The 25,301-nt window shown below is 44.7% G+C and overlaps 1 protein-coding gene across 4 annotated transcripts in view; it reads left to right on the plus strand.

Moving 5' to 3' along the window:
* Nucleotides 1-6,816: 6,816 nt before the first annotated feature.
* LOC121543600 (membrane-associated guanylate kinase, WW and PDZ domain-containing protein 2-like) overlaps nucleotides 6,817-25,301 on the plus strand; it is a 242,625-nt gene continuing 224,140 nt past the window's right edge. For all 4 annotated transcript variants that reach the window (XM_045225248.1, XM_045225249.1, XM_045225252.1 and 1 more), the window contains exon 1: nucleotides 6,817-7,390. In XM_045225248.1, the coding sequence (XP_045081183.1) occupies nucleotides 7,093-7,390 (298 nt within the window). In that variant the 5' untranslated portion in view covers nucleotides 6,817-7,092. The remainder of the gene's footprint in view (nucleotides 7,391-25,301) is intronic.

The raw sequence follows: 25,301 nt of genomic DNA on the forward strand, positions 1-25,301 counted from the left end.
CGCTCAGTTCTGCCTCCAGGGCAATAAAGGTCAACCTGCACTCTCATCACTGGAATAGGAGGGACTCTACAGCAGGGGTCACTGTTGAACTAGAGCATTCCTTCTCTACTCCTCTCTCCCTCTCTCTCTGAGATAATCTACCAGAAACGAGGAAGGGAGTAAAAACCTTATTTAATATCTGGGTCATCTGAAACAATCTAATCTCGGCAGAGGAAATAGTTATTGACCAGTAGTGAGCGACATGCACTGCGAGCTGTTATAAATCAGAACTCAGGGATGAATTATAAAGTTGTGGTGGGAAGCATCTGCAAAACAGATAAGATGGTGAAGGGGGCGAGGTGTCACTCCTGTCATAGCCCACATCACCTCTTCAAAAGACCTGTGGGAGGAAGGGGGAAGCAGAAGAGAAGATCAGGCCTGAGTCTCATTAATTACAGTGGGTAGGAGGAAGAAGAAGAAGAAGAAGAAGAAGAAGAAGAAGAAGAAGAAGTTTAAAAGAATAGGTTGGATGTGGGTCTGATATTTGGTTCATGCAAGGAAGGAGAGTGATATTTAAGGCATAGCACAACTGCATTGACTCAGACTTAAATGGTCTCAAAGGTGTACTATGTCACCTCATAATGTATTATCTCTGTCTGATAGTTCTCTTAACCATTTCTCCCTCCAAAAAGCTCATTATTAATGGCAAAACCCAAACCATTATGCTTAGTTTCATTACTACCAACACTTGAAGTGTAATCAGTATGTCTGGTTCATTGCATTTGATCATGTCACTGGTTAAGGGCCTCAGAAAGGTACTAGGCCAGCACACACCTGTGTAAAGTATAGCACTATTAAACAATAACGGTAGTGAACGGGAAGCATAGAAATAGAGCACATAGAACAGATCTACTGCTTCTTAGGATTTTAAGTAGAATGACAGATCTATAACTCACATTTCTATGTGAATTTGGTCTGGTCGCCCAAAAAGTTACATATTGCCGCTTTAATCCATTTTAGTGGAATCATGCCTTTGAATGTCACGGAGCATTAGACCTGTCAAATCCACGAGCATGTTCAGCTGTTGCCAAAGCAAAACGGACATACTCTTATTGTAAAACATGCCTATCATAGTCTTACTTCATTTATTTCGAATGGACCAAGTTGTCTTGTCCTTTGTTCAGTGGTCCGTCTGTTATTCATTCTAGGACTAGGTGGAGGAGATAAGAAACACGGGACTACCACCAGTCATATTCATGTCTACATGTTTCTAGATTTGATACTATATAGTTAGGGCCCTGTGTTTTGGACAATCATGTCACACGGTCTGGATTTTTACCTTTATGTAAAGCTTTTTCATCAAACTGCCCCCTTTTCTTTTCATGTCAGATGGTCCAGCTCCATCCTCAGACAATTGCTTTCATTTTTGGTGTAATTCTCCTTTTTGGAAAAAGCTTAAAATCTAGGTCATGTGACATGATAGTCCAAAACACAGGGCCCTATATATAGTGTATGACAGTGATGTAATACTGTACTGTGGGCCTAGAGAGAGGATCACAGGGAGAAAATAGACCAATGGAAGCCTTTAGGCAGACTAGGTTGTGTGAGAGGAATACAGAGAGGACGACTCTGGGAGACCTGACTGGGGTCGTCCAGCCATTCACCAGCAGCCAGACTGATGCCGGCTCAGCTCAGTCCGTGGGAGTGCGAGATCTGCCTTTGAACCAGACCCAGACAAATGAGGACTACTGCCTGATTGGTCCTATGAGCCGCCCTCCTAACCTCTCAACATCCTTCCTTTTCAGCCCTCGGCAGACCTGGGTTCAAATAGTCAATTAAATATTTCAAATACTTTAGCTGTACTTGTTTGAGCTTGCCTGACGTATTGGACCCAATAGTGTAGTCCCAAAAGTGCAAACTCCGTCCATCTGGAACTCCAGAAGGGTTCAAGCAAACGCTCAAAGTATTTAAAAGATTTCAAATATTATGTGAACCCAGTTCTAGGCATCTGTATTTTCTCCTTTCTCAGCCGGTCCCGCCTTCCCTCTCATACTGTGGGCTCGCTGACAATGCCAGCCGATGCTGTCACCGCCCCGGGCTCAGCGCTAACTAACGACCTCGCAACACGGACGCCCTTTGGATCATTCCCTGTCACCGTTGGTGGAGTGCTTTAATTCCTCGCCCTCGCCGCCGCCACTGCACCACACGGCCCTGAATGGCATGATTAAAGACTGTCATATGCCTGTGCCTCATCACAGGGTTACGCCAGGTCGAGATGAAACACCCACAGCCAACAGCTAAAGGTGGCTGCTGTAACAGGGCTGACACTCATGTCGTTAGAATTACATCTGATAGAGGCGATGGGGGAATGTCAGGGTCAGAAGTTGCAGGCTCTATCTATGAGTCATGGATCACAGAGCGCCACAGAGAGATCCTATGTTGGAAAATGTGTAATGAGGTTAACCTACAGACAGATGGTTAATCTTTAGCAGCAGCTTTAGGTGGTAATAATATCAGTGAAAGGAATATGGTCGGTGAGAGGTCAGAAGAGCAGAAAGGTGTCATAGTTCGATCCATCTCTATGCGTTTGTCAAACATGCTTTGTGACATGATGTTAAAGGCAGTTCCGGTTAAGTCCATCAAACCGTTGGCGTGGCGTTGATTGTGCGATAATGCCAGCGCTCCATGTTGATGGATGAGGGGCCCTGGGACGTCAGTCCATGACAGATTACACCGTATAACTGTAACTGTCCCTCTCATCACACCATAGAATCAGCAGAGGACTATCCTAGATACAGCAGTGGGAGGCTCTGTTTTCAAATGACCAGATCTGTGTGTGTAACTAAGAGTGGTTAAAAGCCTAGAGTGTTGGGAGAAGGAAGGGGAACTTATCTCTGAGCCGATAGGGAGGAGACACTTGTCCTCGTTTATGTCCTGAAGCAGTGTGTGCTTCTCACTGGGACTCTCCAGAGTGCCAGCCCCTTGCTATTGCTACGCTGTGATTCCGCTTCAATCACTCGCTGTAAAACCCCTAAATATATCCTCCAGTCACCGCTAGCCCAGCACTGGGGAATAAGGGAAGAGGAGAAGGGGGGTGGAGGGAGGGAGGAGAAGGGGGGTGGAGGGAGGGAGGAGAAGGGGGGGTGGAGGGAGGAAGGTCGTCTGCCGTTCATTGTTTTAAAGAGGAGCAGCTTGTCAGAGCTGGTAGATTGATTCATGTCCTTGCCATACATTGAGACGACTAAAAACAACTAAAAATACATGGTAGTGTGGCAAGGGACTCCGCTGAAGGAACAAAATAGTTTATGAAGACCAGAGCTTAGTATATGGAGCAGTCTCCAGTACATACTGTGTAACTCCTCAATGAGTTCCTTTTAGAGTTTGTGGAAATCAATCAAAACAGTTTTCTACTAGCTAGTTCCCCCAGAGTTCTGAGATGTTCTCTTTTCTGAGAGCATCGTGAGGCGGTGGTGTATCGACTGAATCATTGGTGAACTGAACATGCAGCTCAGTTTTCAGGCACTTCTCTTTTCCCCTCAGTAAACAGTAACACACTCATTGTGACATGTTCTTGATGCATTTCAAACACAAGGACTGGCTAATTGTCAACATGGCGAGAGATTTGAATCTCTGTCTCCTTCTCGTTCACAGCCATTCTGTGCCCCAGTAAAACCAGAGGATGCTGGTAGTGGATTCGGCCCCCCTACTTCTCTTGGCACATTCAATTCCTTTGGGTGCGCATAAGAGAGAGGAAACACTTTATTAGGCAGCTAGCTAGGTCGAACAGATGGTGGCGAACTAAACATGTCAAATGACGCAAACGCAGGATCGCAGAAGGCCCATGTATTATCTCCTTGCCCTAACGATGGCCTGGAACAAACAGGGCCCGTTCAATTACTCCACCGCTTTTTAAATTGAGAGATGAAAACTCAAGCTGCCAAATCACCATCAACAAGACTTACACACTTCATTGCGGCGACAATGAGCATCACTGTATTGGATGGCACAAAGCGGCCATTGTCCGCTCCAATCACACCTCTCTATATGTTGTTTAGCGACACAATTGGAGCCATCAGCCTACATTGCTTTATTCCTGGACCGACTTTAATTGCCTTGAAATTACCCCTGTCGTAATCATTACATCATGTAGCAGCGTAGCATACCGAGGTTCTGGAGGCAGCATCACCGTTAGAGCCAGTTGGCAGCTCCCATCTGGAGCAGTGCATTATTGGAGAGTGGGCAGTTCCCACAGCAGTCCTTCACAGCTCCAAAGCCTATTGTGCTGACTCCCATACCAGTAGCACACCTGCTGTCCCTCATACTGTGAACCACTCAGTCGACGAAAAAGTGGGATGGGTATGTGCGTAAAGAGTTCCTGAAGATAAGGGCTATAATGTTTTGACATTCCGATATGGCTAATGCACAATCTTTCACACTTACACATAAGTATGCATGATTGTCATCCACCAGTCCTGGATGCGCCGTACCAGAGCACAACCTGCATGTTTAACCACAGTCTGTTATTCACCTCACCCCTTGTAGAGACGATGGGCTGAACTCCTACTCAGCATCAGTATTCTGCCACCCTCTGAGAATTCCTCTCCTTGGTCAAACACTGCTTCCACAGAATTCCAGGCCTGAAAATACTCCTCTCTCTCTGTTTTACTGGAGTCAGTGGTACTCCCACCTCTGGAATGCAGAGGGCTGCTTCTCTGGTTGCTTGAGAGGAGGTTATATCCACTGGCCATTGTTTTCATCACTTATCAAGGACACCAAAAGAGACTCTTAGAAAACATAATTATATAATGGCGTTAGAGAAAGCTGTAGAAATAAAATCTCTATCTAAATGAACGTTTCTGTGCTACAAGACATTAAAACTACTGAGTAAAAAGAACCAAAAGACACTCCTTTCCATAAAGAACTTGATAATTATTACATAGTCATTGGGATATTATGAATGAAGATGGAGTGGCATACTGCGTTGACCTACTTATCATCAGAGAGATTGGGCAGCTTTGAGGGAGAAAGTTGAAAGAGTATTGCCCACAGAGTTGAAGATACTACACTGCTAATAGAACTAATACTGTATGTCTCCTGGGAGAAGGTGGTTCCAAAATGAAACACTTACATTCCTGTTTGAAGATGGATTATACTGAGAGAAAGAATAACTTTTAAACTCATTTGGCTCCCTTTTAGATTCATTTTAGAGGAATGGGAATTTGCTTCGTTTTAAGAAAATCTAATTGGAAATCTGGGCGAAAAAGAGCAATAAATATTTAATTGTCTTGTGATTGTCAGGATGTGGAGAGACAGGGAGATATGACTGCACTTTTGGGCTAATCTATTTAAGTATACTAGACCACAGCATTTTAATTGTGCTCTTCTCACAATGTGTCAGCTGAAGAGCAGGTTGTCTGGGATGTGAGGCTCTGTGGCCACTACAGACCATGTACACCATCATCAGATTATCTCCTAATTCATCCAGATATACACAGATTACACTTCGATCCACTTCCCTGTCATATTCACTCTAATCTACAATGGGTGTGGGATAGTCCTGTATAATCTGCATTATTTAATTACAGTAAATCTGTTCTCATTTTGAGAGAAATAGAAACCGAGGTTGGCAGCAGTCTCACTTAAAGGCTTCAGATTGTCTTTCATTTGTCTTTTCCCTGCATCAATGCTCAGGGCAAACAAAGGAATTAATATATTCAAGAAAAATAACTGAGTATCACAGAGACCCTACATGATGAGGATACACCGCCAGTGCATCAAACAAGAAGGTAATGAACACGTTAAGAACAGAGCTCTTGACATATTTACAGTAGCATTTTGATATCTGAATCCAGTATGTAAGTGTATAGAAATGTGCTCTGTCTTGCCAGACATCAACCCTAGCATATACAGTAACATTCAGGCCAAGGTGTGCTGTGAAGTGAGGGTTGTGTGTGGTTATGTGACAGGGACTTGTAGGCTAGCATCCTGGACTGCAATCAGAGACTGTTTGCATAGGAGTAGCCTGACCAGTTCTAATGCATTTTGAACTAGGGGAAACAAATAATTAAACAAGTGAATAAAACATGTACAAGCCAAAACCTAAATAAACAGAGTGGAGCCTGGGGAAAAATCTGCAATAACAGTATTGAATATTGCATGAAACTAACTTTGTACTGTACAGTAGCTGTGTAGCCTACCCTTAAATTGTAATATCAACTAAAAGGCCTCTACTCATTCAAACATTTATGGCCATACTAGAGGACTAGTCCCATGTGAATAGTTGACATAGGAGTGTCTGACAGGAGGATCAGTTGTGCCACAATAAGTGTTTGCAATTACATTTCGTTTTATTCAAGTGCCAATAAATAGGTATTTACATAATAACTAAGTTAGTGTTCTTACAGTGCAGGTCAATGTTGTTACAGCATACAATTTCAACTGTTCAACTTGTTAAACGTATACCAATGTAATTACCATGAAATAAATACATATTGTGGAACTGAATAGCCTACAGTGATGTTTTGTTGTTGATATTATCACGAATACACAAGTAGGCTATATGTAAGTGTAGGAAATGGGAGTTTCAAAATCGAACAGGAGAACAATAGGCATACTGAAAATATCCGGGTTTTTTTTTTCACTAGAGGCAACTCTGTATCCAACAACTGTGGAATTTCGGCAACAAAGTATCCATGTCAATGAGAACTCGGAGAATGTGTGTGCGAGAGATTGAGGCGAGGCGGCTGCTTTCTGCTCCTTCCCAGTATAGTCTGATCTGATGCGTGTGGCTATGCCAGTGGAAAATACCGTTACTTTCTCTCCTTCATTTTTTCCTTTCTGCGGGAAGCTTCGCATTCGGGAGCCTTGCCTTCTCTCCTCCTACAGACATCACATCCGGGTCAGTTGGCTGCAACTGTGTGTATAGCGAGCTCAGTACAGCAACGCAGGCTGAGACAGCTGCTGTATATCCTCTGCTGACATGGATACTACCACTGGCGTTTGTTGAAACTGTTCACCATAACATCAAGCTGGGAAGCTGAAACCAGGGACGCCCGCGGACAGGACCGATCATTTCTTGCATGGGTGCCCTCAAGGGATAGCCACTATTCAGCCATGTCCAAAACCCTGAAGAAGAAAAACCACTGGACCAACAAAGTCCATGAGAGTGTCCTTTGCAGGAATAAGGAAGGGGAGCTCGGGTTCGAGTTGAAGGGAGGCGCGGAGAATGGACAGTTCCCTTATCTCGGGGAGGTTAGGCAAGACAAGGTGGCCTGCCAGAGCGGCAAACTGTCCCAAGATGAACTACTCCTTGAGGTCAATGAAACGCCAGTGGCCGGACTAACAATCAGGGATGTACATGCAGTGGTCAGACACAGCAAAGACCCTGTCCGCCTTAAGTGTGTCAAACAAGGTGAGTGAACTGCCTGTATGCACGACTCTGTTATGCACTCTTTTGTCTGCAATGGATTGAAAATGCTTTGACAGGTATTTTTTCTATTGTTCCCCCCAAAATATTGAAATAATGAGTGCAAACTTTCCTTGTTGCATCCTGTTCTATTGTGTTCAAAATGCAGACGTGCAACAAAGTTATATTCAAATTATTTTGTAGCACAGCTCCTTGTATTTCTCTATTGTACAGTTCATGTTGCTAAGTAGCAGAATTGATGTGATGACTTGAATGAGGGTGTGTTATGTTTGAGGAGGTGTAATCGGATCCCGTTTGCATATCCCGGAGGCGGTCAGGGCTGCTATCAATGATCTTGTAAAATATGCTATATATTTTTAATGGTTTGTACATTTTCTGCCTTGAGTCATGTTTTTGGATTTATGTCGTTGTCCTGTCAGTCAGACAGGGTGGAATGTTACTCTGGAATGTTATTGTCAGGCGTGTGGGTGTGGCATTTTCTTTTATGATTTAGTAATGTGAGTTCTGATGTGTGCACATTTAAATGTCATTATTTATTTTCAGGGAGAGATATTCTATAACATAACTATCACATTTCCCGAATTAATTTAGCGGAAAAAGGCACTAAAGTTTGACTAAGGTTGCATGACAAATAAGTCACCCATTTCATAGGCGAATTTGTTTTATTTTTATGGATACAGTATTCAGTTATGCATTCCGTGGGTAATAGCTTCACGTGCTGATTGGGTTACATTAGACGCACATGTGCCCATGCAGACTTGCGCCTGAAGTCAGAAGAAGACTTCAAGGTTTGGAAACATAGTGAAATTATATATATATATATCCCTTATTGTTGTGAAATTCTTAAACTCAAGACAGTATGTTGTAGAGAGGCCATGTTTCAGTGAAGATGATTCAGATGGCTCAAATCTGTTCCATTTAGAAGCTTTTAGTATCTTTCAGTGAAGATGATTCAGATGGCTCAAATCTGTTCCATTTAGAAGCTCTTGGTATCTTTCAGTGAAGATGATTCAGATGGCTCAAATCTGTTCCATTTAGAAGCTCTTGGTATCTTTCAGTGAAGATGATTCAGATGGCTCAAATCTGTTCCATTTAGAATATCTTGGTATCTTTCAGTGAAGATTATTCAGATGGCTCAAATCTGTTCCATTTAGAAGCTCTTGGTATCTTTCAGTGAAGATGATTCAGATGGCTCAAATCTGTTCCATTTAGAAGTTCTTGGTATCTTTCAGGTCCAAAGAGCTTTGGTATGCCAGAGAGACCGTGGATCTCAGGTCTGATATGACATGATATGGAGATTCCCCATACAGATTTGCAGGTTAGACAGTTTGTCCCGACTGCTGCTTTCTTGCCCATTCAGAATAGATTACACAGTAATACAGTGGGGGAAAAAAGTATTTAGTCAGCCACCAATTGTGCAAGTTCTCCCACTTAAAAAGATGAGAGGCCTGTAATTTTCATCATAGGTACACGTCAACTATGACAGACAAAATGAGAAGAAAAAAATCCAGAAAATCACATTGTAGGATTTTATGAATTTATTTGCAAATTATGGTGGAAAATAAGTATTTGGTCAATAACAAAAGTTTCTCAATACTTTGTTATATACCCTTTGTTGGCAATGACACAGGTCAAACGTTTTCTGTAAGTCTTCACAAGGTTTTCACACACTGTTGCTGGTATTTTGGCCCATTCCTCCATGCAGATCTCCTCTAGAGCAGTGATGTTTTGGGGCTGTCGCTGGGCAACACGGACTTTCAACTCCCTCCAAAGATTTTCTATGGGGTTGAGATCTGGAGACTGGCTAGGCCACTCCAGGACCTTGAAATGCTTCTTCTGAAGCCACTCCTTCGTTGCCCAGGCAGTGTGTTTGGGATCATTGTCATGCTGAAAGACCCAGCCACGTTTCATATTCAATGCCCTTGCTGATGGAAGGAGGTTTTCACTCAAAATCTCCACGATACATGGCCCCATTCATTATTTCCTTTAACGGATCAGTCGTCCTGTTCCCTTTGCAGAAAAACAGCCCCAAAGCATGATGTTTCCACCCCATGCTTCACAGTAGGTATAGGTGTTCTTTGGATGCAACTCAGCATTCTTTGTCCTCCAAACACGACGAGTTGAGTTTTTACCAAAAAGTTCTATTTTGGTTTCATCTGACCATATGACATTCTCCCAATCCTCTTCTGGATCATCCAAATGCACTCTAGCAAACTTCAGACGGGCCTGGACATGTACTGGCTTAAGCAGGGGGACACGTCTGGCACTGCAGGATTTGAGTCCCTGGGGCGTAGTGTGTTACTGATGGTAGGCTTTGTTACTTTGGTCCCTGCACTCTGCAGGTCATTCACTAGGTCCCCCCGTGTGGTTCTGGGATTTTTGCTCACCGTTCTTGTGATCATTTTGACCCCACGGGGTGAGTTCTTGCGTGGAGCCCCAGATCGAGGGAGATTATCAGTGGTCTTGTATGTCTTCCATTTCCTAATAATTGCTCCCACAGTTGATTTCTTCAAACCAAGCTGCTTACCTATTGCAGATTCAGTCTTCCCAGCCTGGTGCAGGTCTACAATTTTGTTTCTGGTGTCCTTTGACAGCTCTTTGGTCTTGGCCATAGTGGAGTTTGGAGTGTGACTGTTTGAGGTTGTGGACAGGTGTCTTTTTATACTGATAACAAGTTCAAACAGGTGCCATTAATACAGATAATGAGTGGAGGACAGAGGAGCCTCTTAAAGAAGAAGTTACAGGTCTGTGAGAGCCAGAAATCTTGCTTGTTTGTAGGTGACCAAATACTTATTTTCCACCATAATTTGCAAATAAATTCATTTACAAATCCTACAATGTGATTTTTCTGGATTTTTTCTTTCTCAATTTGTCTGTCATAGTTGACGTGTACCTATGATGAAAATTACAGGCCTCTCTCATCTTTTTTAAGTGGGAGAACTTGCACAATTGGTGGCTGACTAAATACTTTTTCCCCACTGTATATACAGCACAGTGGCACATTTCCGAATTAATTTAGCGGAAAAAAGGCACTAAAGTTTGACTAAGGTTGCATGACAAATAAGTCACCCATTTCATAGGCGAATTTGTTTTATTTTTATGGATACAGTATTCAGTTATGCATTCCGTGGGTAATAGCTTCACATGCTGATTGGGTTACATTAGACGCACATGTGCCCATGCAGACTTGCGCCTGAAGTCAGAAGAAGACTTCAAGGTTTGGAAACATAGTGAAATTATATATATATCCCTTATTGTTGTGAAATTCTTAAACTCAAGATAGTTTGTTTGGAGTTACAATATGTAGCCTATAGTAGCCTACTTGGCCATGTATTATTTGTAACCAATATCAGGAGACAAGGATATTGAACAATAACATTCATTGATTAGCCTTCTATTCTTTTGGGCACCTCAAAGTCAACAGTCTTCTGGAAGTGGTGCTAATAGATAACATACATTGTCAATATGCATGGAGAATATAGCCTATGGAAGTTCTTCTGTGGGGAAAACTGGACCCATTATGGTTGTAGTAAAAGTAAATGTTGCTGCTATGAACCCTTTTTTTTTGTGATCAAATGTTTTTTATTTAGTAATAATAATTTTCAGCAAACATGAATACATACATATATACAAAATTAAGTTTTACCCCTTCCCCCATCCCAATCCCACCCCACCCGAGGACCTAAGGGATCAAATGAAATACACATACATGGATTTAAAAAAAAGGGACAAAAAAGCAACTCAAAGCAACACATCACAAAGTGTTTCAGCTGCAAGACGCCATTGGTTCAAAGTGTCTTCTTTAGCTCCATGAATGTGAGCAGTAGACAGCTCCATATAAATGACATGCTGCTATGAACCTTTCAACTGCATAGGCTATGGTGTTTTACTGAATATAGGCCTACTTTCTGATTGTGGGAGGCTTTAAACACATACAGTAGTTATGATAGAGAGCCTATAGAGATATAACATGTGCAGGAAAACCTATATTTGCATTGTACACAGCGACTATCCTATGCCCTTCCCTACAGATTTTTTCATCTCCTCTGAGCTAAGGACATGGGATGTCTTGCATTTCAGGCTGGGTGAGAGATCTGTGGTCTATCCGCTTTGGGGTGAAAAATAAGCAAAACCCTGTAAGGAGCTTTGGATCAAAGTCTTTGGCTGTGTGCTTCGTGTGATTGGGAGGCCGTTCCACGTCATACCCAGGGGATTTTCTCAAACTAAAGATATATGAAGCTAATTTTCACACATCCTCTGTTAGACATGTCCCCATTCGATTGCTCAAGCTGTGGAAGTTTTGTTGTGGCTTTGTTTGGATCACTTTAATAACTTGCTCTCGCTATAGTTGTTTATCAAGCAGGTTTTGCTTGTGCCAAAGATTTTATCTTTTAATTACAGATGTGGATACACTTTGATTGGACAGTAATATGCTCATTTTTTCAATGATCACATACTAATGAGTTTAATTCAATTGCTTTTTTATTAGATTTATTCTACCATGTAATGTATTGGCTTGATACAGTATGTAATTTTGATACAGTATGTTGTAGAGAGGCCATGTTTCAGTGAAGATGATTCAGATGGCTCAAATCTGTTCCATTTAGAAGCTTTTGGTATCTTTCAGTGAAGATGATTCAGATGGCTCAAATATGTTCCATTTAGAAGTTCTTGGTATCTTTCAATGAAGATGATTCAGATGGCTCAAATCTGTTCCATTTAGAAGTTCTTGGTATCTTTCCGGTCCAAAGAGCTTTGGTATGCCAGAGAGACCGTGGATCTCAGGTCTGATATGACATGATATGGAGATTCCCCATACAGATTTGCAGGTTAGACAGTTTGTCCCGACTGCTGCTTTCTTGCCCATTCAGAATAGATTACACAGTAATATATACAGCACAGTGGCACAAGACTGTCTGATAGTGACCTTGTTATGAAGAGAGCTGGGGACACCGCTGAACGTAGCCAAAGTGCTCATCATTCTCAGCCATGACAGTGTTATAAGCACAGATGCCCTACATTTCTCCTAGTCCTATTTTAGCACAATAAACCAATGGCTTGCCTGTCATAGATAGCTGAAGGAAGCCAAAGCGTCACTCTCCCTCTTCTTCTAGTTGAAGGGCAGTATCGCTGACCAGTTTACACGCTTGGTTCATTTCCAATGGTTGATCAGGGTGTTTTAAATAATAGATCTCATGTTGAACTGTGTGATGCTTCAATAAAGTTATTTACATTTACATTTTACATTTTAGTCATTTAGCAGACGCTCTTATCCAGAGCGACTTACAGGAGCAATTAGGGTTAAGTGCCTTGCTCAAGGGCACATTTACGTCATTTAGCAGACGCTCTTATCCAGAGCGACTTACAAATTGGTGCATTCACCCCTATAGCCAGTGGGATAACCACTTTACACTTTTTTTTTTTTTTTGGGGGGGGGGGGGGTAGAAGGATTACTTTATCCTATCCCAGGTATTCCTTAAAGAGGTGGGGTTTCAAATGTCTCCGGAAGGTGGTGAGTGACTCCGCTGTCCTGGCGTCGTGAGGGGAGCTTGTTCCACCATTGGGGTGCCAGAGCAGCGAACAGTTTTGACTGGGCTGAGCGGGAACTATGCTTCCGCAGAGGAAGGGAGCCAGCAGGCCAGAGGTGGATGAACGCAATGCCCTCGTTTGGGTGTAGGGACTGATCAGAGCCCGAAGGTACGGAGGTGCCGTTCCCCTCACTGCTCCATAGGCAAGCACCATGGTCTTGTAACGGATGCGAGCTTCAACTGGAAGCCAGTGGAGTGTGCGGAGGAGGGGGGTGACGTGAGAGAACTTGGGAAGGTTGAACACCAGACGGGCTGCGGCATTCTGGATGAGTTGTAGGGGTTTAATGGCACAGGCAGGGAGGCCAGCCAACAGCGAGTTGCAGTAATCCAGACGGGAGATGACAAGTGCCTGGATTAGGACCTGTGCCGCTTCCTGTGTAAGGCAGGGTCGTACTCTCCGAATGTTGTAGAGCATGAACCTGCAGGATCGGGTCACCGCCTTGATGTTATCGGAGAACGACAGGGTGTTGTCCAGGGTCACGCCAAGGCTCTTCGCACTCTGGGAGGAGGACACAACGGAGTTGTCAACCGTGATGGCGAGATCATGGAACGGGCAGTCCTTCCCCGGGAGGAAGAGCAGCTCCGTCTTGCCAGGGTTCAGCTTGAGGTGGTGATCCGTCATCCATACTGATATGTCTGCCAGACATGCAGAGATGCGATTCGCCACCTGGTTATCAGAAGGGGGAAAGGAGAAGATTAGTTGTGTATCGTCAGCGTAGCAATGATAGGAGAGGCCATGTGAGGATATGACAGAGCCAAGTGACATGGTGTATAGGGAGAATAGGAGAGGGCCTAGAACTGAGCCCTGGGCGACACCAGTGGTGAGAGCACGTGGTGCGGAGACAGCTTCTCGCCACGCCACTTGGTAGGAGCGACCGGTCAGGTAGGACGCAATCCAGGAGTGAGCCGCGCCGGAGATGCCCAGCTCGGAGAGGGTGGAGAGGAGGATCTGATTGTTCACAGTATCAAAGGCAGCAGACAGGTCTAGAAGGACAAGAGCAGAGGAGAGAGAGTTAGCTTTAGCAGTGCGGAGAGCCTCCGTGACACAGAGAAGAGCAGTCTCAGTTGAATGACCAGTCCTGAAACCTGACTGGTTTGGATCAAGAAGGTCATTCTGAGAGAGATAGCAAGAGAGTTGGCTAAAGACGGCACGCTCAATAGTTTTGGAAAGAAACGAAAGAAGGGATACTGGTCTGTAGTTGTTGACATCAGTGGGATCGAGTGTTGGTTTTTTGAGAAGGGGTGCAACTCTCGCTCTCTTGAAGACGGAAGGGAATGGCATAGAGGTGAGGTAGGGGAGAAGTAGAGGAGGGGGATGGGGTCAAGTGGGCAGGTTGTTAGGCGGCCTGCAGTCACAAGTCGCAGGATTTTATCTGGAGAGAGAGGGGAGAAAGAAGTCAAAGCATATGGTAGGGCAGTGTGAGTAAGACCAGCAGTGTCATTAGACTTAACAAACGAGGATCGGATGTCGTCAACCTTCTTTTTCAAAGTGGTTGACGGAGTCATCCACAGAGAGAGAGGAGGGGGGATTCAGCAGGGGAGGAAAATGTGGCAAAGAGCTTCCTAGGGTTAGAGGCAGATGCTTGGAATTTAGAGTGGTAGAAAGTGGCCTTAGCAGCAGAAACAGATGAAGAAAATGTAGAGAGGAGGGAGTGAAAAGATGCCAGGTCGGCAGGGAGTTTAGTTTTCTTCCATTTCCGCTGCCCGGAGCTCTGTTCTGTGAGCTCGCAATGAGTCATCAAGCCACGGAGCTGGAGGGGAGGACCGAGCCGGCCGGGAGGATAGGGGACACAGAGAGTCAAAGGATGCAGAAAGGGAGGAGAGGAGGGTTGAGGAGGCAGAATCAGGAGATTGGAGGGAGAAGGATTGAGCAGAGGGAAGAGATGATAGGATGGAAGAGGAGAGAGTAGTGGGAGAGAGAGAGCGAAGGTTGCGGCGGCGCATTACCATCTGTGTAGGGGCAGAGTGAGTAGTGTTGGAGGAGAGCGAGAGAGAAAAGGAAACAAAGTAGTAGTCGGAGACATGGAGGGGAGTTGCAGTGAGATTAGTAGAAGAGCAGCATCTAGTAAAGATGAGGTCAAGCGTATTGCCTGCCTTGTGAGTAGGGGGGGACGGTGAGAGGGTGAGGTCAAAAGAGGAGAGGAGTGGAAAGAAGGAGGCAGAGAGAAATGAGTCAAATGTGGACGTAGGGAGGTTGAAATCCCCCAAAACTGTGAGGGTTGAGCCATCCTCAGGAAAGGAACTTATCAAGGCGTTAAGCTCATTGATGAACTCTCCAAGGGAACCTGGAGGGCGATAGATGACAAGGATATTAAGCTTAAATGGGCTAGTGACTGTGACAGCATGGAATTCAAATGAGGAGATAGACAGATGGGTTAGGGGAAAAATTGAGAATGTCCACTTCGGAGAGATGAGGATTCCTGTGCCACCACCCGTCTGACCAGATGCTCTCGGGGTATGCGAGAACACATGGTCAGACGAGGAGAGAGCAGTAGGAGTAGCAGTGTTTTCAGTGGTAATCCATTCCGTCAGCGCCAGGAAGTTGAGGGACTGGAGGTTAGCATAGGCTGGGATGAAGTCAGCTTTGTTGGCAGCAGAACGGCAGTTCCAGAGGCTGCCTGAGACCTGGAACTCCAGGTGTGGGGTGCGTGCAGGGACCACCAGGTTAGAGAGGCAGCAGCCACGCGGTGTGAGGCATTTGTGTAGCCTGTGCAGAGAGGGAGAGAACAGGGATAGGCAGAGGCATAGTTGACAGGCTGTAGCAAATGGCTACAATAATGCAGAGGAGATCGGAATGAAATGAACTAAACATCTGGGAGAGGAGAGAGCAGGGCCTCCCTCACCAAAACTTCCACCTCAGAAACTATAATTGTTTCACTGAACCACCCGAACAAAAACTCTCCCAACTTCCACCTTTAGAAATCAGAATTGTTGTGAACCACAGCGGTTCAATGTTTCAAGGAATAGACTCAACCCACTTTATTCAGCTAGCTAACTATGACACCATAGCTAACTAGCATGCTAGCATCCAATAACACACAGTTTAGCACCAACACTTGGTCACAACAAACCACCAATAGTGTGTTAACACACTAAACAGATAATTCGTGTCCGTGTCTAGTTCCTTTCATAACGCAGCAATAATTAAACGTTGGCTAGCTAGCACAACTATATTGTATTTAGCTGCCACAGTACAGCACACAATGGCTACTGTGTTGACTCTGTTCGAAAAACGGCTAGCTAGCTAGCTTCAGTGCTACACCCGGCACCGCCGAAAACAATGCTAACCTACAATAACTACCCACAACAGCCCACGATGCCTAACTATGACACCATAGCTAACTAGCATGCTAGCATCCAATAACACACAGTTTAGCACCAATACTTGGTTACAACAAACTACCAATAGTGTGTTAACACACTAAACAGATAATTCGTGTCCGTGTCTAGTTCCTTTCATAACGCAGCAATAATTAAACGTTGGCTAGCTAGCACAAGTATATTGTATTTAGCTACTACAGTACAGTTAGCTGGTCGTGTTGGCTAGCTAGCAATGGCTACTGTGTTGACGTTGTTTGAAAAACGGCTAGCTAGCTAGCTTCGTGCTACACCCGGCACCGCCGAAAACAATGCTAACCTACAATAACTACCCACAACAGCCCACGATGCCTAACTATGACGCCATAGCTAACTAGCATGCTAGCATCCAATAACACACAGTTTAGCACCAATACTTGGTTACAACAAACTACCAATAGTGTGTTAACACACTAAACAGATAATTCGTGTCCGTGTCTAGTTCCTTTCATAACGCAGCAAAAATTAATAATTACAGGTACTCTTAAGCGTGAAATAACATTGGAAACAACTCTCCACCGTTGCTAAACGTTACCAGTAGCTACCCGCTAGCTAGCTAGCCTCGTGCTTCGCCCGGGCTCCGTCGTAAACAATACTTACCTACAATAATTACCTACGGAAACCTACAATAACTACCTAAATAACTACCTAAATAAACTACCTACAATACCTAACTACAACTACCTACCTACGATCTAAATACATGGTTTAAGCTTTACTCAACACCATATAAGAAGCCAAGCTTACCTCCTGCTAGAGAAAACACAACCTCTCCCGACCACATCAAGGCACCCTTTCCGTTTGTTTGAGTTATGACTCAAACAAATCCTCCCCTCGCCGCCCCCTCAGACTATTGCTTTACACAGTGCTTCATTCTCCTTCATTGTGGTCTTTGATGCCATTAAATAGTTATAGATCCTAGTTTAATTGGTTTACAGCCCTGCGTCTCTGTTTAGCAGTAGTGATGGGCACAGTGAATGTGATTAACCATGCTAGAGTGCTCCATTTCTCTTGTGCTTTAATTTCCCGTACATTTTTCATGAAGTGTGTAAGTAAACCAAGTATTCCTGTTGCAGTCCACACACACACACACACACACACACACACACACACACACACACACACACACACACACACACAGTCTTGTACAACTAACCTTGTGGGGACACAAAATTCAGTCCCATTCAAAATCCTATTTTCCCTAACTCCTAACCCTATACCTAACACTAACCCTAACCCTAACCCTAACCCTAACCTTCAACCCAAAACCTAACCTTAACCCTAACCCTAAAACTAACTCTAGCTCCTAGCCCTAAACCTAAACCTAACCTTAACCCTAAACCCCCTAGAAATTGCATTTTACCTTGTGGGGACAAACAAAATGTCCCCAGTTGGTCAAATTTCTGTTTGTTTACTATTCTTGTGGGACACAGACACACATACACACAGACACATAGACACACAGACACACACACAGACACACACACACACACACACAAACACACACTGCAACTGAATTTGAGTCCCCTAGGAGAGGATTAGATGAGATTGCCAGCAGCAATCAACTCTGTGCTCAGGATGTAATTAGAATATCTCAACTACAGCTGATTGGGACATTACCCAACATAGGACCCAACATAGGACACAGTTACACCCCTGACATTGAATGGACAGACTCAGACAACTGCGGTCTAATGAATCTTCACTATGAGAAGGACACAAAAGAAGAATGACTGGCAGGCAGCAGAACCAGCTCTGTATTCTGGTGTAGCCTCAGACAGTGGACTGACGCAGTGTTCTCTTATGTAAAGGTGATTGTGTGTTTGCCACTAAACCCATCCACTCCTGCTCTGTTTTCCAGAGGCTAAGCTGTGGTTCAGCAAACCAGTCTGCTTTCCCTCACAGCCAGGCTCCGGTTCTCAGCCAGTCTTAGTCAGTGAATGGGTATGGAAGAGGGACTGTATGGCATCTCCGTAGTGAGACACTAGTCTCTTGTGACAGACGAAACATTGGGTAGCGTGCACATGAGATTTGGTTCTGAGATTAGTGAGAGACTGGCTGGATGGCCAAGATGCACACTTGGCCTCCCAGAGAGGTGGTGGGCTCAGGTACGAGGAGACATTTCCAGGTCAGCTCGAGGCGGTGGTGGTCCTCGTCCACGGTCCACTTGGCACCCTGGCTAGAAAAACAAATGAAGTCTGAGTGGCATGGGCTCTAGGCTCTGTGGACTCCTGGAGCGTTGGCACTCTCCACAGCAACAAGCAACCATGTCCATGACGTTACCCTCCGAGCAAGGAGAAGACATCTATAAACTCTGCCGGCTTCATTTCTAAAACTCTGACCCGTCAAGAGCATGTTATTTGAAGGAGAGAGGAGGCTAGGGATGAGGACCTGGCTCATCAACCCCCGCCACCCCCACGACACCCTCTCCAGCATGCGCGCCCCACACAGGGGGTACATTCTTTTCCACACTAGTAACAACATCCACAGACAGGAATACACAGCCTGTCTGAGCTCCTGGTGGTTGGAATTGTGTTGCAGCTCAGCCTGTCTGTTAAGCACTCAGATATGTTGCACAGTTGGTCAGACTTACATGTCCTTGAACAGTATATAATCACATAATCAGATATGCAATTATGCATATCTGACTTGGCAAGCTTCAGTTTATTTATAAAGTAAAGGGCGATATTGGTTGTTATTTATACAGTAAATAAGTAGGCTATACAGTGTGGCTGTAAGAGAGAGTGAGATAGTTGGTGGACTGAGGTCTGTTAGCCCGTGGTGCTGTTACTGAATGATGGATGTCTGTGAGAGTGGACTGGACTGGTCACTAGTCTCATGTGGAGGGTGGAGATGGACCTAACACTCCCCTAGTGTCATGTCTAGGGTACCATGTTGTCCACTCTGTCACTCTGGAACCAGACCAATTCATCATCACTATGTTAGTTCACCTCTGAGAGTGTGTAAGTAGCACACACACACACACACACATACACACACGCACGCACGCACACACACACACACACACACATATACACACACACACACACGCACTACCTGCCTCTGGGACTATTCTGCTGCTGTGTCTCTTCAGTCATGCGTCCTAACGTGCCCCATGTGCGCTCACCCACAAACCCCTTGGGTAGTCAGCGTACCTGTGAAACAGCGAGGTTGGGTGGAGGTGGAGACATCCTGCTGCTGTGTGCTGATTTTACACTGTCTGACTCCCTGCCTTACCTCTGGGGACAGCAAGGTAGTGATACAGCAGACCAGACACTCACACAGCACAGCAGACCTGTCTGTCTCGTTCATCTAATTGAGCTGGCCAACTCTCTCCATCAACCTCCACTCGAGGGGGTTCCATGAACTGTCTATGGAGGAGCTCCACTGTGCATTCTATGCATCGGGAACTTTTTCTGTTGTTTATCTTATGAATACAAGAGTTGGGTCTGTGTGAGATGTTTCACCAGAGATGGTAGAAATCAGCTTTGAGATGTCTGCGTTCAAAGACAGTATTATACTGTTGTCTGTGTCACAGTATTGGAGACTGTAGTAAAATAGCCTGTAGTAAAATAGCAAAATGTGACTCTGCAAGACACAACAGTTAGTAGTAGTTTGTAAGTATCTCTCTGACTGCCAAGAGACATAACATACAACCTAACCTAAGCATGTACTCCATCCAGACAGACCTAGATGATACATAACTTTTCTATTATTTCTCTATTTTCTTTCTCTCTGCATTGTTGGGAAGTTTTTGACACACTCATACCGGTGCACCTGGCACCTACTACCATACCTTACTTTGTCTTGCCCATTCACCCTCTGAATGGCACACATACACAATCTGTGTCTCAGTTGTCTCAAGGCTTAAAAATCCTTCTTTAACCTGTCTCCTCCCCTTCATCTACACTGATTGAAGTGGATTTAACAAGTCAATAAGGGATCATAGCTTTCACCTGGATTCACCTGGTCAGGCATTGTCATGGAAAGAGCAGGTGTTCATAATGTTTTGTACACTCAGTGTATTTCATTATCCAATCAGAAATCTCCTGAAGTGTAGCTCCATAGCCGACCCAGCCAGTAGTGCTGAGCGATAAACTCATTGACCGACTTCGGTTCAATTATTTGAATTCCATTTCGTTATTTTTTTTTCTGTGAGCTCGTTGTGCAGTTTTTGTAGAGATAAATCAGATTAAGCCTGAACTGTGCGATATAGTAGGGAGTTTCCAACAGGCCAATATTATACATAATTTAGTGCAGAAAACGTGGTAATTAACTACAATGACGATAATCCATTGCGAGCCAGTTTAAACTTGTCCAGTCTGTGCGGAGCAGACATGGAGACTGAGAGAAGAGAGAACTTGCGATCGAGAGGAATAGAAAGCAGTCGCTTCGGCAGCCTGAAAATACATGATCAAAGTGATTGATAGTTGGTATTCTGCAGTCATAAAAGTATGCCTTATTTACTTTGAAGAACTACAAAATAGTGATTTTGTCAGACAGCATAGGCAGCAGCTCTACAGAGATTAGATTATGACTTGGAATGAAATAATAAAGTCATCAAATAAAACAAATATTTTATTAAAGTAAAGTAATGTGAATAAATGAAGGTTAATAAGTGATAAGCAGTAATGGGCAGTCACTACCATCATTGGACTTGTATTGTTTTATTCAGTGTTGTTACAGCATTCAACCCACATAATGTATAATGCATTTAATGTCTAAAAAAAATTATTGAAACCAAAATCGAAAACCGTGATTCTTTTTAAATAATCGTACCGAAACCGAACCGACCTCATAAAGCACTAATCGCTCAGCACTACCAGCCAGGCATGCCAGCCAGTGGATGAGCTGCAGTAGTTTCTCTCCAGTGAGTGTGTAGGCCCAGCTGACTGGTGTGTAGGTCTGCCTGGCAATTCCTCCTGCTGAGCATCTGGCTGCAGGGCTGTGCAGGTATCCTTGATCAAGGACATGGCCACCACCATAGATAAAGATATTTCAGAACCACTAGACTGGATCTAGCAGTGTTTCCTGTAGATTAGCTAGGCCGGTTTTTAATGGTACACTCTTAGAAAAAAGGGTTTCAAAAGAGTTTTGCGGCTGTCCCCATAGGAGAACCCATTTTGGTTCCAGGTAGAACCCTTTTGGTTCCAGGTAGAACTATTTTGGGTTCCATGTAGAACCCGCTGTGGAAAGGGTTCTAAATGGAACCCAAAAGGGTTCTCCCTGGAACCAAAAAGGGTTCTTCAAAGGGTTCTCCTATGGGGACAGCCGAATAACCTTTTTGGTTCTAGATAGCACCTTTTTTCTAAGAGTGAAGGGGAAACATTGTACTGTATCTAAACTTAAGTTTAAGCGGAACTTGAACAGGCCTAGACTAGACAAGTTGATTTCAATATTGCAACATTTCATTAGGGCTGTATTTCATATGTACAACCATCTTTAGAGTATAAATCAGAATCCTTTGAAATGTAAACCATATCTCTTTAGAAATCCTAAACACATCTACTTATACCTGCTATGCATTGAAACCACTATATGTTGTGTTATTCATGTGCTGAAGTTGATACAGAGTCTGGTCGAATGTGGAGACGTGAAGCGGCACACTAACAGTAGCTTAGTAAAGATGTCCCCGTGTGATGTTTGTCATCTAGCGATGATGAAGGCTCCCTCCTCTCCCTCTCTCCCTCCTTCCATCCCTCCTCTCCCTCCCTCTCTCCCTCCCTCCATCCCTCCTCTCCCTCCCTCCATCCCTCCTCTCCGTCCCTCCGATGGATAAGGAGATTCTAATATTTTCTACACAAATCAAAGCGTCGGGCCGAGGCGGGGATTTGCCTGCCGTAAATGCATGGTTTCTTCAGGGGCTGTCAAAGCACTGGCTCGCTATCGATGCCAATCAAAGTTGCCTACAGGAACAGTGAAGGCACTCTCTCAATGGGCTGTGTTGATTATAGAGTAGGAGAGTAGCTAGCGTACAACCCAGGGCTGTCGAGGAATCATGTATCCTTAAGAGGTAGAGGATTTTACACTGCAACTCTTTAACCATCTGCGGATGCTCTGAATGGTTGGCAACCGAACATTTCTACAGTATAGTGGAAAATGCAATGACAAAACGTGCATACAGAAAGCACAGGCCTTTGGAATCCTAGGCCCTAAAGGGACTGTTTGATAGCAGAGAAAAGCATTGGGGGTAAGAGAGAGAGAAGCTTACTTAAACAGAGAGAAAGAGACTGTAGAGAATATTCTGCAAACTTCACAGCCTGCACCGGTTCATGCTGAATCACTGGGAAAGGGAACAATCAATATTGAAGTGAACTGTTGAAGCCTCACAGTATTCAGAGAGGCTGGGGGGCTGCTGTGTATCTGAGAACTAGGATGGACTAGCCACTGGCTGCTACAGCAAACATAAGCTTACCTTTAAATCTGTGTGTGTTTCAGAGAGTGAGAGAGTGAGAGAGTGAGAAAGTGAGAGAGAGAGAGAGAGAGAGAGAGAGAGCGAGAGAGAGAGAGAGAGAGAGAGAGAGAGAGAGAGAGCTGGGAAACATCAAGACAGTGAGGAACAGTGTGTGTGTGTGTGTGTGTGTGTGTGTGTGTGTGTGTGTGTGTGCGTGTGCTTCATAGATCGAGCAAGCTGGCAAACTCAAAGAGAGTGCGGAACAGACAAAGTTGCTTTTTTCAGGTAGAGGCAGATCTGTTCTATGAAGATGCGGGGGAACATTGATTTACTGCTGCCCAGTATAGATCCCACACGGCCCGTGGGGAGGATAGTTAAGTCTAGCCCTACAACTCAATTCAATTAAAACTTGCTAGCAGTACAGTATCTCTCTAAATTTCTCTGTCCCCTCTTCTCTCGATCTCTCTATCTTTACATTTCTCATCTCTCCCTCTTTCAGTTGTCTCTCCCACAAAGAGAGGTCATCCTCAGTCCTCACCTCAGCCCACAGTTAAGGCCAGTCGTTTCAACTCCTTGGAAAAGAGCTTCTTGCATATTTGCTTCTTTCTCTCCCTCCCTCTCTCTCTCTCTCTCTCACTGTCTCTCTCCCTGTCTCTCTCCCTCCCTCTCTCCCTCCCTCTCTCACTGTCTCTCTCCCTCACTCTCTCCCTCACTCTCTCCCTCACTCTCTCCTCCCCTCCCTCTCTCACTGTCTCTCTCCCACCTTCCCTCACTGTCTCTCTCCCTGCCTCTCTCCCTCCCTCTCTCCCACCATCCCTCACTGTCTCTCTCCCTGCCTCTCTCCCTCCCTCTCTCACTGTTTCTCTCCCTCCCTCTCTCAGTCTCTCTCCCTCCCTCCCTCTCTCACTCTCTCTCTCTCTCCCTCCCTCTCTCCCTGTCTCTCTCCCTTCCTCTTTCCCGTCTCTCTCTTTCTTTCTCCCCTTTTCATATTTCATCCCATTTTCTGAGAAGAGGCAGGAGGGCACGGTCCAGAATCAGTCCAGAAGGGACGGTGGACAGGGAGGAGGGGGGGACTGACTGACTGCCATCCTGGACCCACAGACACAGACATTATTCATGCTTTCTAAGAGTCAGTGGGAGAGAGAGCTCCTTAAATAAAGCCAGTGGCACTGATTGAGACACACAGGCCAGGCCTGATCCTCCATCGAGAGAGAGAGAGAGATAGAGAGAGAGAGCGAGATGGGGCCTAGGCCCTTTCCACCGACCGGCTGCTATACCAGAGCTGTTTCCCAGGTGCCTCTAAGAAACATCCTCCCTTTGGATAGAACCCTGAGAGCGTTAATACTGTCGGTTTGCATAGAACCCTGAGGTTTTAAATACTATCGGTTTGGATAGAACCCTGAGTGCTTTAATACTGTCGGTTTGGATAGAACCCTGAGGGCTTTAATACTGTCGGTTTGGATAGAACCCTGAAGGCTTTAATACTGTCGGTTTGGAATGCTAATAAAGAAACGTGTTGTTATTCCAACTTCCATTCTCCTCCGCCGCCAAGAGTCTGGCTGAATACCTCTCTTGGAGGCAGCGTTCTCTTTTGTCTCTGGCGCTGTTTACAATCTTTGCGTGTGTTTGTGGCCTGGGCTCACACGTCCCAGCGTCCTCCTGTGCGTCAGATCTCTCTGTCGACGGTGGTCGTCAAAGCAAACAGAGTGGGCTGCTGAACGTCCCATGTGAACAGTCAAAGGAAAGGTGGCACCCTGGTACAGCTGCAGAATGGCAGGCATGCTTTCTGTTTTCTCTGCCAATGCCCATGTCTGCTTGTTGCTGTTATGCTGATGTTTTGTTCTTTCCCTCAGATTTTGGATACTCTGAAGGCTGAAGCCCTGAACTGGACTTTAACTTTGCCAAAGCATTTTCTAAAGATGGATTGCTGTGTAAACCCAACAGAAATGAATCTAGCATTGATTACATTTGATTCAGTTTCTATGCTTTAAATAAAGGTATTTCATGTCTTGAAGTCAGCCACATGGTAGCCTAAAGAAATCGAAAACCTTTGAAATGTCTGACAGTTTTCACTGGAGCTTGAAAAAGTCATTGAGACTGAAAAGCCAGACTTATGAAAATCCATCTGCACTCTACTGGGCCTTTGAAAAGATCATCGTGAAAAACCGACAGATTTTCTACTGAATTATAAAAGTTTAACTTTGTGGATGGAGCGATTGTACAGCAAGAGTTTGCAGCCAGAAATAAGGGGTTGTGTGTGTGTGTGTGTGTGTGTGTGTGTGAGCGTGTGTGCATGTGAGTTAAAAATGGTGAGTTGGCGGAGTGGCGGTGGGCTGATCTGCTCTGTGCATTGCAGCCTCGTACACTGTGATGATGAGATAAAGGAGGAAGAGGAAGGAGGAAGATAAAGGAGGAAGATGAAGGAGGATGAGGAAGAGGATGAGGAAGAGGAACACAATAAGGAAGAGGTCATATAGCTAATGTCTGTTACAGTCAGTAGGTGTTGACGTTGTCTGACCTTTTAGTATTGGTGGCTGTGCTGTGCTGTTCTGTGCTC

The sequence above is a fragment of the Coregonus clupeaformis genome, chromosome 15 (assembly GCF_020615455.1).
Source record: "Coregonus clupeaformis isolate EN_2021a chromosome 15, ASM2061545v1, whole genome shotgun sequence".
NCBI classification, from domain to species: Eukaryota; Metazoa; Chordata; class Actinopteri; order Salmoniformes; family Salmonidae; genus Coregonus; species Coregonus clupeaformis.